At 38.8% G+C, this 13,016-nt stretch overlaps 1 protein-coding gene across 1 annotated transcript in view; it reads left to right on the top strand.

The window, feature by feature from the left end:
- CLGN (calmegin) overlaps nt 1–13,016 on the top strand; it is a 35,461-nt gene that overhangs the window by 6,787 nt on the left and 15,658 nt on the right. The window contains 5 exon segments of the mRNA XM_038755089.1: nt 3,310–3,465; nt 5,670–5,743; nt 8,080–8,138; nt 8,722–8,863; nt 11,569–11,650. Of these exon segments, the coding sequence (XP_038611017.1) occupies nt 3,319–3,465; nt 5,670–5,743; nt 8,080–8,138; nt 8,722–8,863; nt 11,569–11,650 (504 nt within the window). The 5' untranslated portion in view covers nt 3,310–3,318.

The following is a 13,016-nucleotide window of genomic DNA, read 5'->3' as shown; positions in this document are numbered from 1 at the left end:
GAAGCCCCAGGACTGAGGCCCATCTGTCATTCTTGACGGAAACCTTTACCATCTAATCCTGGGGGGTGTTGGCCGAGGTATTTACTGTTTTTCTCCCTTTAAAGACTTTTTTTCCCTATATTTAGAATCTGTTTGACAACTTGAGTTTTCAGGGTATTTCTTCTGTTTAAAGTGATATCATTTTTCCAGAAAAGTGTTTAAAATCTGCTCCCAGAATTACGATATGCCTGTGGCATTTTCATCAAGTTCCTGGACTGCCTCCAGGTAATAGATTGCAGACACCTTTTCCTTCCCCCCCACATCGTCATCAGTCATCCTGTCGCACAGCTCTGCCGAGCCTGTCAACCATTCAAGTAGGCTATTTATAGGCCACTGTGGGCTTCTCAAAAGGGCAGCAAAAATGAGTTGCCCTGTTGCCCCATTGCCTTTAGGCGTAACTTTGCCAGCTCATAGCTCCCTCCCCTGTAGCTGGAAATAGCCCATCTATTCCCATAACAACCAGATTAGCAGTCCCATCCTCAGCAAAAGCCAACTGGATTGCATAATTGGTCTCACATTTGGCTTTCTAGCTTTGAATTGGGGTGAAGCACTGAACACGCAAAGTGCACCTTTTTTCTTCAACAGAATTCTAGGCTTTGACATACTCTGTTATTTATATTAATGTCTGTCTTCCCTTCCAGACCGTAAGCTCGTGTAGTGCAGGGAATGTGTCTATCAGCTCTGTTGTACTCTCCCAAGAGCTTAATACACTGCTTTGCAGACAGTAAGCACTCAGTAAATACGATTGCTATTTGAAGGCCTCTACTGTGTCATTGGCAAAATACCAAAGATTGATCTTAGAAGTTACAAATTATCAGTGGGGATGAAGTACAGAGTTCTTTTTTCAATTAAATTTAATAATTTGCCATGGTAAAAGTTGATGGATGTCAGGCAGACCTCTAAAAGCTTTTTGTGAGCCCAGTGTGGGACAGGGACTGTGTCCAACCCGATTTGCTTATCTCCACCCCGGCACTTAGTACATGCCCGGCATATAGTAAGCCCTTAACAAATGCCACCATTATTATTATTATTATTATTTCAAATTTGAGGACATTTGGCAAGTTTCTCATCCACTAGATGTAGGAAATGGCAAGGCACCCGAGTGGGTTAAACGGCAATAGAGTTAAGAACTGAGTGGAGTGCAGAAAAATAGATTTGTCAAGGGTATATTTTGTTAAATATGAAGTGAACTTATAGGTAAGTCAAATCAAAATGTCTATTCAGTGCACAATAATGGAGACCATTTTGTTTTTGGACAAATCTTTGGGTACATTCTAAATGCAGCAAATTGGAAGTATCGTGTTAGGGCCTTCCGTTGAAAGATAAGGGGATTCTTATTGTTGCCAAATCAAGTCATGATTCAGAAATTCAGATCTCAACTCAGGATTGGAATTTATATCAGATGTGAAAAATGCAGTTTGTGTGAGCAAATGGAGCATTTGGGTGGATTAAAAATAAAATGATTAAAACAAAGACAGAACAGAACATGTACCTCTAAGGAAGTTGGCAGGTAAACCTGCTACTTCTCCAGGTGCCCTGTCACCAGTGATAGAGCAACGTGTTTTGTAGTTATAGTCTATTCCAAGCGCTTAGTACAGTGCTCTGCACACAGTAAGTGCTCAATAAATACGCTTGAATGAATGAATTCTATTCTCCCAAGTGTTTAGTACAGTGCTTTGCACACAGTAAGCACTCAATAAATGCGATTGAAAGCATGAGTTGCTCTCAGTCCTTCACTTCAGGGATGTTTGCTTCATAGTTCATCTTTAAATGCTACTTATCTGAACACATCCTGTTATCAGAAGCTTTAGCATTGTTGCACCTTGCTAATTGTGTATAATTACTTGCAAATAACAGAGAGTGTTATACTCTCTGATTAGATTGAAAGTGCCTCCTGGGCAGGAATTCACTCCCAGATGTTTAATAAAGTGCTTTGCACACAGGTTCTCCATAAATGCTGTTGATTCATTGAAGCCACCGTATTTCAGTAAAATCCATTCACACAAATTTAATTTGAAACATGAATTATCAGGGCTGGGAGATATTTTTAGTTGCATGGGCCAAAAAGAATAGGTTTTAAAAAAAATGTTAGAATACTATTGAAGGGCAAAATATTAGTGGTTAAACTGAAGTCAATAAATATTTCATTTTTCACCTTGCTGACAAAGTGTTTGGAAAAAAATTCAGATGAGAACTACTAGCAGCCTTAAAAAGAGGTAAACCTGAGATTTTGAATGTATGTTATGGACAAAAAATCAAATATAATGAAGAACAGTAAAGGTCACACAGTGATTTAAAAAAACCATAAGCAGAGTAAAGTAAAAGAAGGAATAATAAAAATGAAAAGGGTAAATTATTACTAGATTTCCAAACATTTCATTAAGTGAGTAGTTTAGGAGAAACAGCTGTATTTTTTTCCTGAAGGGGTTAAATGCACTTGAACAATCCTACTCTAATAATTAAAATATAAACGTCAATTAAATTTGAAGACAACCTCTTCCCCTCTCAATGAAAATGATTGAATGGATGCTAGTTTTTCTCCAGTCAGCCATTTAGGATCGTGGTTGATTTAAAAGCATCCAGAACTTTAGAGTTTGTGCATCACTGAGGCATTTTTCAACAGGTAGCTTTGGATAATTCCACATGTATTGAATTGAATCTTTAATTTCAGTCTTGTTCTGCTGTCTTAATTCCTTGGTCCTGTCGGAGACCTTAGTTTATATACCGCAATTGCCCCACGCGCTGTGTTTTGGTACAGTGTTTAGCGAGGAAGATCTGGTAGGGAAGCTCTCTGGTGATATGGTGACTAGGTATTTACAGGAAACTGCTCTTAGTTTGGAATGTTTGGGGATGAACTCTCTCTGCGTTTGTGAGATTCTCTAAATAAATTAATTTCCAGAGTGTTCAAGAGGTACTGGGTGCCTCTTTTCAGAGGATTGGGGACGTTGCCCACTTCTTGCCCAAATCCATCTGATGCTGGAGAGGTGAAAAGACATGGCAGCAAATGTGGAGGATGCTTACCAATAAATAGGATTACTAGGGATAAGGTTCTTTGAGAAAATTGGATTTGACTCAGTGTCCATTTGTAGAATGCGTGCTTCAGAACTCAGAGTTTGCCTGAGAAATGAGGACTACCAAGAATGCAGAGGGAGGGAAAAATGTAATAAGGGACTTTTAAATATGGTTAAAGATGCCTCACCATGACTGCATCACAAGACACTTAAATATGAGAGTTGTACATTGAAAACTTGCTTTGTCTTAATTTTATAGATACTCAGTATGCACTTCCAAGGATATTGGATATGTTTGGGTTTCTTGCTGTTCATCTCAGTAAATGCAGAAATTCAGGATGAAGATGTTGAGTTACAGGAATTAGACACAAATTCAGAACAAACTGATGTTGATGAAGATGAACCTTCTCTAGAGGTAATATCATATTGAAAATATTGAAATTGGATTTAAACTAAACTGTAATTCATCTTAATGCATAAAAGTGACTGCAATGTTCTTTCTGCCTTTTGTCATCCATTTTCCCATAAGTGCAGTCTCATTGTAGTCTCCTAAGTGTTTAGTGTGCTCTGTGCAATAAATAGTATTGAATACGATAAGTGCTCAGTAAATACGACTGAATGAATGAATGAATCTGTGGTCTTTGTTTACTTGTCTATACTTTAGCTAGCATTTTTGTGATCCTAATAAATGGGGAGAGGGTTGGCAGAATCTAAATAGAATCAGGTCACCAATAGAAAAGGATTAGATACTTCATTTCATTATTATTCAAACACACTTGGAGTAAGCAAGGCACTTGAATACATTGAGTTGCCCTTCATATATGTAAATGACACCACTGGTGAAATTCTCCTGTGAGGGCATGTGTGGCAGAAAAGACCACTCTGGGACCCACAGTCCTGGCCATATCTTGCACACTTTACCTCCTTGTCTCCTGCCACTCCTTTCTTAATACAATTTCTCTGCTTCATTATTTCCACTCCATCATTATCATTGCAAAACAGATGTTCAGCAGTTTAGTGAGGAAGGCACTGAATAAAGTTGTGGTAGGAAAATGCATAACAACACCAAGAAAGAATTCCTGCCCCACTTCCTTTTGGACTTTGAATGTAGAAATGCAATCTTTCCGTGTTTATCCCAAAGAGTATGGAATTGTCATAATGCCCAAGTTGTTCCTTTTTTGGCTTTAAACTATTTAAACTATCGGACACTTCAGAGCTGGAGATTAAAATTTATAGTCATGGAAATAGGCAAACATGCATTAAAAGCTCTGTTATCTTGAACCTTACCCACCGAGAAACTCTACTACCTCTGTCACTTTTTATATTCCCCATGTGAGGGCCATTTTGACAGAATGATTCCTTGTGGAGTAAGAGTTTATATATTCCCAAACACCTCTGCACAATTTTGAATTTCTCACTTCATTAAGATCTTTGTCTTGGATCATATCTGTAAGTCATCCACTTTCATAAAAATAGATGCAAAGCTTCTTAACACCAAACTATTCTCTGGCGGTGAAGCTATAACTACTTCATGTTTTTTAGTGTCGTTCAATGATTCAGTAGAGGTTTGAAGTCCACCGAGGTCCTGTTCAGTTATTTTTCTGAATGAGGCAATTTATCAATATCTGCATTGTCCATTTGTAAATTAAGTTGCTTCCCCAGTTCAACTTCCTTGATTATCTAATGTGTGTGTTTGTGTGTGTGTGTCAGTCGTATTTATTAAGCACTTACGGTGTGCAAGAGCACTGTACTAAGTGCTTGGGAGAGCACAGTACAACAAAAAATGGACACATTCCCTGCCCACAACATGTAAGTGTTTGAGGTGTCTCTTCAATGCTATGAAATTCATTGGGGAAGATACAAGTAAAGATTTATTCACCTATAACTCTTGTCTGGTACGTTGGGGATGATCTGGTAAAAGTGTGGAGTAAGGCATCAACAATACAGGTTATATCCTGGGGCGAGGCGGGGAGGAAATTGTATCATGGAAGGGGTTGTAACCTGGGGGGTATAAATATGGATATGCATATATATTTATATGTGTGTGTTTAGACCCACATACATCGTGGACATGCATATTCAGAGATACCTAAAAACATACTTCCACACATGTACAGAAAGAGAACTCAAGTTAGGGCACACACTCACTCACAAAAGGTTTTTACACATGTTGGACCCAGCCTTTACGTCCCCTGGAACCCAAACTTCTGAGGTTTGGTTTAGGTAAGCATAGGCAATTTCACCCTCTCACAGATTTGCCTTTATTTAAATCTGCTGAACTCAGGGGAGGACACAAGTCTTGATTGGGATCTTGCAAAATTATGTATACTTGAGCTGGTACTCTCTGAAGGTAAAAGCTATAAGACAGCAGCCCAATGTTTTCAGAGCTCTGTTGTATGAAAAGATGGCTTTTTGATTTTTAGATATTTTTGCCAGGGGAGTGTGGAAATGTGTGAGTGTCTGAAGTTTTCAGTGGTATTCCTCTAGCCAGTCAGGTGTTTCTTAAATTAATTGACCATGAGTGTCAGCTATTCAGTCAATAGAAATTATTTTCCAAATGTAAATTGTCATATAGCTGGGTCTTTGTGGAAAATGTTATTTCCTGTCTGTTTGTTCTAGGTTAAATACAAGACTCCACAGCCTATAGGAGAAGTATATTTTACAGAAACCTTTGATAGTGGAATATTGTCTGGGTAAGTGTCCAGTGAATTTTGAAGAGGATCTATTGCTAGGCCAAATTAGTTAAGTGTTAATCAAGTGTTAGTTTCTGGCCAGTGAAAACTGCTTTCAGCTTGGAAGTTATTTTGTTAAAAAATGTGTTTGCTAAAGATGGTAAACCGATCATGTACTCAGCCTGCTTTTGTGAATTTTAAAAATTAGTTTTCCTCTGACATGAGTTTTCACTATATGTTTTGGATAGAGCAATGTGGCAAATTTAGGGACTGTTAGTCCAACAACAGACATCTATCAGGATACTGCACCATGCTTTGGAAATTGACCAATAGTACTCAATGAGGGCTTTGTGCAGAGCATTGTTCTAAGCTTATGTATGCAATACAGGATGCATGAGGTTTTTTTTAATGTGGGGCCTGTGAAAATGCACCCCACGTTAAAAGGAGAACTGGTTGTTTTTCTATTTCTATGATTTTAATTTAATTCACATAAATTTAGCTGTTAGAGGGTGAGATGGAAAGAGAGGAAAGAGGAATTGGGAATGTTGCAGGGGTTTCAGAAGTTCAGGGCCTTCTGGAGGGCTGGACTGGAGAAAAGGGCAGACACACATAAGCCCAGGAAGTATTATTCATTGTTATTGTTATTAGTGCTTAATATATGTTACATACTGTTCTACAAAACAGTAGGTGGGGTGGATACAAGTTAATCATGTTGGACACATGGGGCTCATAGTCTAAGCATGAGGGAGTAGGATTTTATGGTTGAGAATACTGAGGCACAGAGTTTGCCCAAGGTCACCCAGCAAGGAACCGGCAGAGCCAGGGTAAGACTCAAGGTCCTCTGACTCCGACTGTTGCTTTTTCCAGTAGGCCACGCAGCTTCTCACTAGACAAGCCCAGATTAGAGAGGTGGACTTCCAGACACATAGGGCAGGAAGGAGGACAAGCTGATCCCTTAGACTGTAAGCTCCTTGTTGACAGGGAACGTGTCTATAACTGTTATAGTGTATGCTCCCAAGCACTTGATACAGTGTTCTGCACACAGGAAGCGCTCAATAAATATGATTGATGCCATACGGTGAACATAATGGCTTGGTCTTCACAGCCCCAGTTGCGTGGGTTTTATTCTCTTGGTTGCTTTTCCTCCCTTCTCCATGTAGTAGGTCCTTCTGGGGTAGTGGGAAGCCATGGCAGAGGTGGCCAGAAATAGCTGAGGGCTTGGCTGGGAATAATAATAATAATAATAATAATAATGGCATTTATTAAGTGCTTACTATGTGCAAAGCACTCTTCTAAGCACTGGGGAGGTTACAAGGTGATCAGGTTGTCCCACGTGGGGCTCACAGTCTTAATCCCCATTTTACAGATGAGGTCACTGAGGCACAGAGAAGTGAAGTGACTTGCCGAAAGTCACACAGCTGACAAGTGGCGGAGCCGGGATTTGAACCCATGACCTCTGACTCCAAAGCCCGTGCTCTTTCTACTGAACGACACTGCTTCTCTTATTATTAGTGTTCATTCAGTCTGGAGGGAATTGAATTGTAGGGTTCATTCAGCCTAGAGGGAACAAACCTAGGGAAACTGGATGTAAGGAGAGGACTGAGAGGTCAGGCCAGAGGAATATAGCACACTTCCCTCAACCCCCTGTCACCTGGCTCACCATCTTCATTTCTTTATTAAACACCTCTTTTGTGCCAAGCATGGGGGTAATCAGATTGGATGCAGTCTCTGTCTCACATGGGGCTCACAATCTGAGGGAAGGAGAACCAGATTCATTATCTCCATTTTACAGACGAGAAAACTGGGATACAGAGAAGTTATCTGACTTGCCCAGTGTTGCCATCAGAAAAGTGGTGGAGCCCGGATTAGAACCCGTGTTTCCTGATGCCAAGTGCCACGCCAAGCTGCCTCTTTAGGGAACATTCTTCCTACAACATGCGTCTGTAGGGAGTGGTGCAGTATTGGAAGAAATGGTTGTGTGTGTGTGCAATTAGCACCCATCTTAGCACTCATAATGCAACCTGAGTTTTCTGTAACATTGGGGTTCGTCAGGAAGATCACCCCAACGTTATCAAGATGAGAGTAACTAAAGTGTGTAAAACCTTGAAATTTTGGGGCTGCAGATTACTGATCATGCTTCAGAAGTCATATCTGAGTTAAAGAAAAAATTTTTATTAAATAAGGAAACTAAGTATTACCTTAACCTGTGAATCATCAATAACACGTACATATTTATGTGACATCTCACTTTCAAAAATCTTGCTAGCCTTGAATTTTGCTTGCTACAGTCTTCTGTGCTTTTATATGTCATAGAAATGGATATATTGATTTTTAAAACTAATTTTTTCCCTTTACAGTTGGGTGTTGTCAAAAACAAAAAAAGAAGACACAGATGATGACATGTCTAAATATGATGGTAATTTTATTTATTTAAATGTATATAGCTAAATTCCTTTGACTCTAGCTAAACTCTTTTTACGGGAAGCGTCTACATGGATTTGGGAAAATGTGCTCATGACAGGGAACAATAGAAGAGTCCACCAATTGCCTTATCAGCTTGTGTCCCTATTTCAGTCAATAATAGTAATAGTAGTTAATGGGAAAAAAAATCCCAAGTACCGCCACACAAATTCATTTTATGTTTGGGGTTTTCCAGAGCTTCGGGCAAGGCAAACCTGCCTGATTAGACAGACGTAAGCATTGAATGGGCAGGTAAGAGAGGTAGAAAGAGCAAGAGCTCGTTGTCCTGGGCCAGAAGGACACAGTCCACATTTTGTTAGTAATTAAATCATAACATATAAGTGAGGCAAATCCACTTGCAAGTTAATAACCTACTTTGGAAAACAACTTGAGCCACCTCTTTTAAGTTTAATTTACCAAATTGATATGGGTGTGATAATAGTAACTGTTGCTTTTTTCATCTTCTAGGGTGACTTCTTTCAATCGGTTTTAACGTGTTTCAATTAGTTTTAACGTGTTCATTACATTGTGTTTTTCAGGCAGATGGGAAATAGAGGAGCTGAAAGAAAACAGAGTACTTGGTGACAGAGGATTAGTTTTAAAGTCAAAAGCAAAGCATCATGCCATATCAACCATGCTAACGAAACCATTTATTTTTGCTGATAAGCCTTTGATAGTTCAGTAAGTTTCATAATTATTTAGTTTCTCATTTTTGTGTGTGAATTTTGAGGTACTTCAGTTGTTTTATGGTCATATGCCCTCGGCATCAAAGCATGTCAATAATGGGAGGATTCTTTAAGAACATAACTCCCACATTAGATGAGAACTGAGTATTTTTGAAAAGTGTTTTTGTTGTAAAGGAAAATGATTTTCAGCTCAACTGTAATTTTATTACATCTTTTCTTTAAACTACAGACTTTAGTCTGTCACGAAATGGTAACTTAGAATATTAAAGGTCATTCAATGTATATATATATTTGTACATATGTATATATGTTTGTACATATTACTCTATTTATTTATTTTACTTGTACATAGCTATTCTATTTACTTTATTTTGTTAGTATGTTTGGTTTTGTTCTGTGTCTCCCCTTTTAGACTGTGAGCCCACTGTTGGGTAGGGACTGTCTCTATATGTTGCCAACTTGTACTTCCCAAGCGCTTAGTACAGTGCTCTGCACATAGTAAGCGCTCAATAAATACGATTGGTGATGATGATGATGATTCAATGAGAAATAATTAGAACTATAAGCCTTGGCCAGTAAACAGGCTTTCAAGATAGCATAGTAAAGAAATGTCGCTAAAAATTAAAAATTACAGCATTAAACTATTCTCTCCGTTTAAAATTCCATTAGCACGAAGAAATGTTAAACAGAATTTAGGTCGAGAGCAGCGCAAATTGAATTTGAGTCAAAGTTAATATAACTGCTTAATTTAGATTAACCCAGCGTACAGTAAGCCGTTTTAATCATATTGGAAAATAAGTGACATTGTGTAAAGACGTGCGTATTTGCATTGGACCTGATCCGACCTGAGGTTGTGTTAGACCATTGCTCTCAGGGTGCAGGTTCAGTGTGGGCAAAGACCGTGGACCCTGTGTTTGACTGAATAAATTAACGATTGCATCATTGCCACCGTTACTAGGATAGTAGTTAGAGGTAACTCCGTGTTGGGGCTGTGCCATGGCCCATCCCAAATCTTCCCCTCCAGTTCTCCGTCTTTTCTCTTACCCTCCCAGCCCCACAACCTTCCCGTGCAGCCTTGGCCCCAGCGCATACTACAGTGATCCAAGGAGAGAGGATTGCAGGGTGGCTGCCTGTGTACCCCAGAAGGATACATGGGCAGCCTTACCGCAGTAGAGAGCTCTTCACAGATATTGTTTGTAACAACCTTTCCCATCCTGCACCCTCACCCCTGCCCCCGCAACCTTTTCCACTCTGCAAATAAGTCCCCTTGCTCAGATCCAACTTGTACCCACCCAATATCCGTCCTAAACTTTCTTTACCCAACCCTAGAGAAGCACCATGGTTCAGTGGAGTCAAAGTGGAGTCATGGGTTCAAATCCCAGCTCTGCCAATTATCAGCTGTGTGACTTTGGGCAGGTGACTTAACTTCTCTGCCCCTCAGTTACCTCATCCGGGAAATGGGGATTAAGACTGTGAGCCCCCCCATGGGACAACCTGATCACCTGGTAACCTCCCCAGCACTTAAAATAGTGCTTTGCACATAGTAAGAGCTTAATAAATGCCATTATTATTATTATTATTATTAAATAAGTTCCCTTACCCAACCCAAACTTGCAGGTAAAGAAACTTTGGATGGATATTGGATGGGTACAAGTTAGAAATGCATACGATTCTTCCCGAGCGCTTAGTACAGTGCTCTGCACACTGTAAGCGCTCAATAAATATGATTGATGATGATGATGATTCTGCCAGAGTCCATGCTTTCAACAGACATTTTGGAAGAGTGCCTCAGCAGAATTAGGGAACGTTCTTATGACAGTTTGAGCCTGTTTAAATACAGTAAATACAGTTTGGTGTTGGGGAAAAAACGTTCTGTGTATTAGACACAGTGAATGCTACAACATGAATTTACTTGAACATGGAATTCTGCAAGAATGCAATTTTCACATTGAAGGGGAAGTGAGTTGTGTTTGTACTGGTGCAGGTCTCTAAGCCAGGTTTATTTGATTTTATGTGGGGTATTATGGACAATCTTCTTAGAAATATTCAGTAAGATATTTTATCTGTGAAAGATGGTTTAGGTTACAAGGAGGTGGTTTATATTTCAACCCCGTGTAAAGAACAGATCTGCCACTATTGGTTTTGAAACTATATGTGACCTGTGTTTCTGCATTTTGAAGTATGAATTTGTGTAAACGTGATGCTGTGCCTCTTGTGAGCCCACCTAAGTATTTCAAGTTCTTCAGATAGCTTGACAGAGAGCTATCTTATTAACTTTTAATAAATACAACTTCCGCAGCAACTATTTCACGTATTCAGAAGTTGTCAGTCATGCAAGCGTCGAGGTTTTAAATATAAAAAAATTAGGTTAAATGTAAATTTTTGTGAACAAAAGCTGGGTGTGGAAGTAGTAAGAAAACATTTAAATTGATATTCTAGAAATATCTGTTCTCTCTCATACTTAGATTGTGAGCCCCTAGTGGGACAGGGACTGTCTGACCTGATTAACGCGTTTCTACCCAAATGCTCAAACAATAAGCGCTTAAGTACAGTAATAATAATAATAAAAGTAATAGAAGGATTACCTTTTTTTATATTGATTTACTCTGGTCCTTAAGCAGTTAAAATTAGTGCCACAAAGTAGAAGTGGACCTTTGACTGTTTTTTAACAACTTTATGTCCCTTCTTTTTCCCCCTCAGATACGAAGTGAATTTTCAAGATGGTATTGATTGTGGTGGTGCCTATATTAAGCTTCTGGAAAACACTGACAATTTGAATCTGGTATGACCTTTTGACACTTACGAATAATTTGCGTTACTTGAAATGTGTTTTTCAGGAATAACAGATAAGAAACATATAATAAGACTAATTGAAACTAATGATATGCCTATATAAAACTATCAATTTAATTTTAGTAATAAATAGATTTTTATTACTCAATTATTGATTTATTTGTACGTAAATAAATATTAAGAGCCTAGTCTCTCTCAAAGTTGTGCTACTTTTTGTCCTCAATTTTCTGTTTAACTTTGTAAATTTGACTCTACATTTAGATCCTAGTGAAAGAACAGTGTGAATGAACACTGAAGTAAACTGAACTCATTAAAATCTTATCTAAAGGAGCGACTCATTTCAGGCCTTAGAGTAACACTTGAAGTAAATTATCTATTTCGGACAGAATGTTCTAGGATGGAAGAGTGGATAATGGAAAGAGGCATTGGGGTGGTATATCTGTCAATTCGCAGACGTTCAACGTTTAAAATCTGTGTCTTAGTCAAAACCTGCATCTGGACAAGTTTTCTCCCAGGAATAATTTATTTTACAAGTGGATCACTCAGAATTACCTGGTAATTACCTGCATGGGCCCCCAGAGATAGTGCCTTAAAGACCTGTTGATACCATTTAGAACCCATAAAAATTAATCTAACAGGTATAAAGAAAATTGAGGAATGTTTAATTTATTGATTTTCACATTATTTAAATCTGTGAAACTTGTTCCTTTACAGATTTGAAAAATGTAAGACCTGTCATACATATGGTGCATCCAAACCATTATTTGATTTGGTTGTTCTTCTTACACCCCCCCAAAAGAAGAACATCTCTTAATTTTTCTTATCTTGGACCCATCTTTCAAGAACATTTAAACTTGCACATTCTTAGATTTTCTACTGCTGTCCCTGTTTTTACCCATTCTGCCCCTCTCATTCATGAGTGCATCGAAACCCTTCTTGAAACCTCTTAGTAGTTTCCATTTTCATGAATTTCTCTGGTAACAAATTCTGTCGTGTGAATGCGCTTCCTTTTATTTGTTCTGAACTTCCTTCAATAAGAGTTTACTCTAGTTAAATGATGATTAATCCCATTGTTACAGACCTGCTGAAATATTGAATCCTCTGATTTCAAGCTCTCTGATACGGGAACCTGAGAAATTTTGAGAAAATCGCCCACTGAGGGAATGGCATCTCGCTGCCCATGGCAGAAGCCTGTTACGGTGTCCCCCTTTTCACGGTGCCACCTTTTCCCCCTTGTCCCCTAGGGCCAAGTAGATCAGGTGGCAGAGGTTTCCTCTGCCACCTGAAAGGTAATTCTCCTCTTGAAGTAAGCAGACATTAAGCAGAACTTACTTCTCCCAAGTGTCTCCACTTAG

The sequence above is a fragment of the Tachyglossus aculeatus genome, chromosome 12, assembly GCF_015852505.1.
Source record: "Tachyglossus aculeatus isolate mTacAcu1 chromosome 12, mTacAcu1.pri, whole genome shotgun sequence".
Taxonomy (NCBI): domain Eukaryota; kingdom Metazoa; phylum Chordata; class Mammalia; order Monotremata; family Tachyglossidae; genus Tachyglossus; species Tachyglossus aculeatus.
This window is presented reverse-complemented; position numbering and strand designations above follow the sequence as displayed.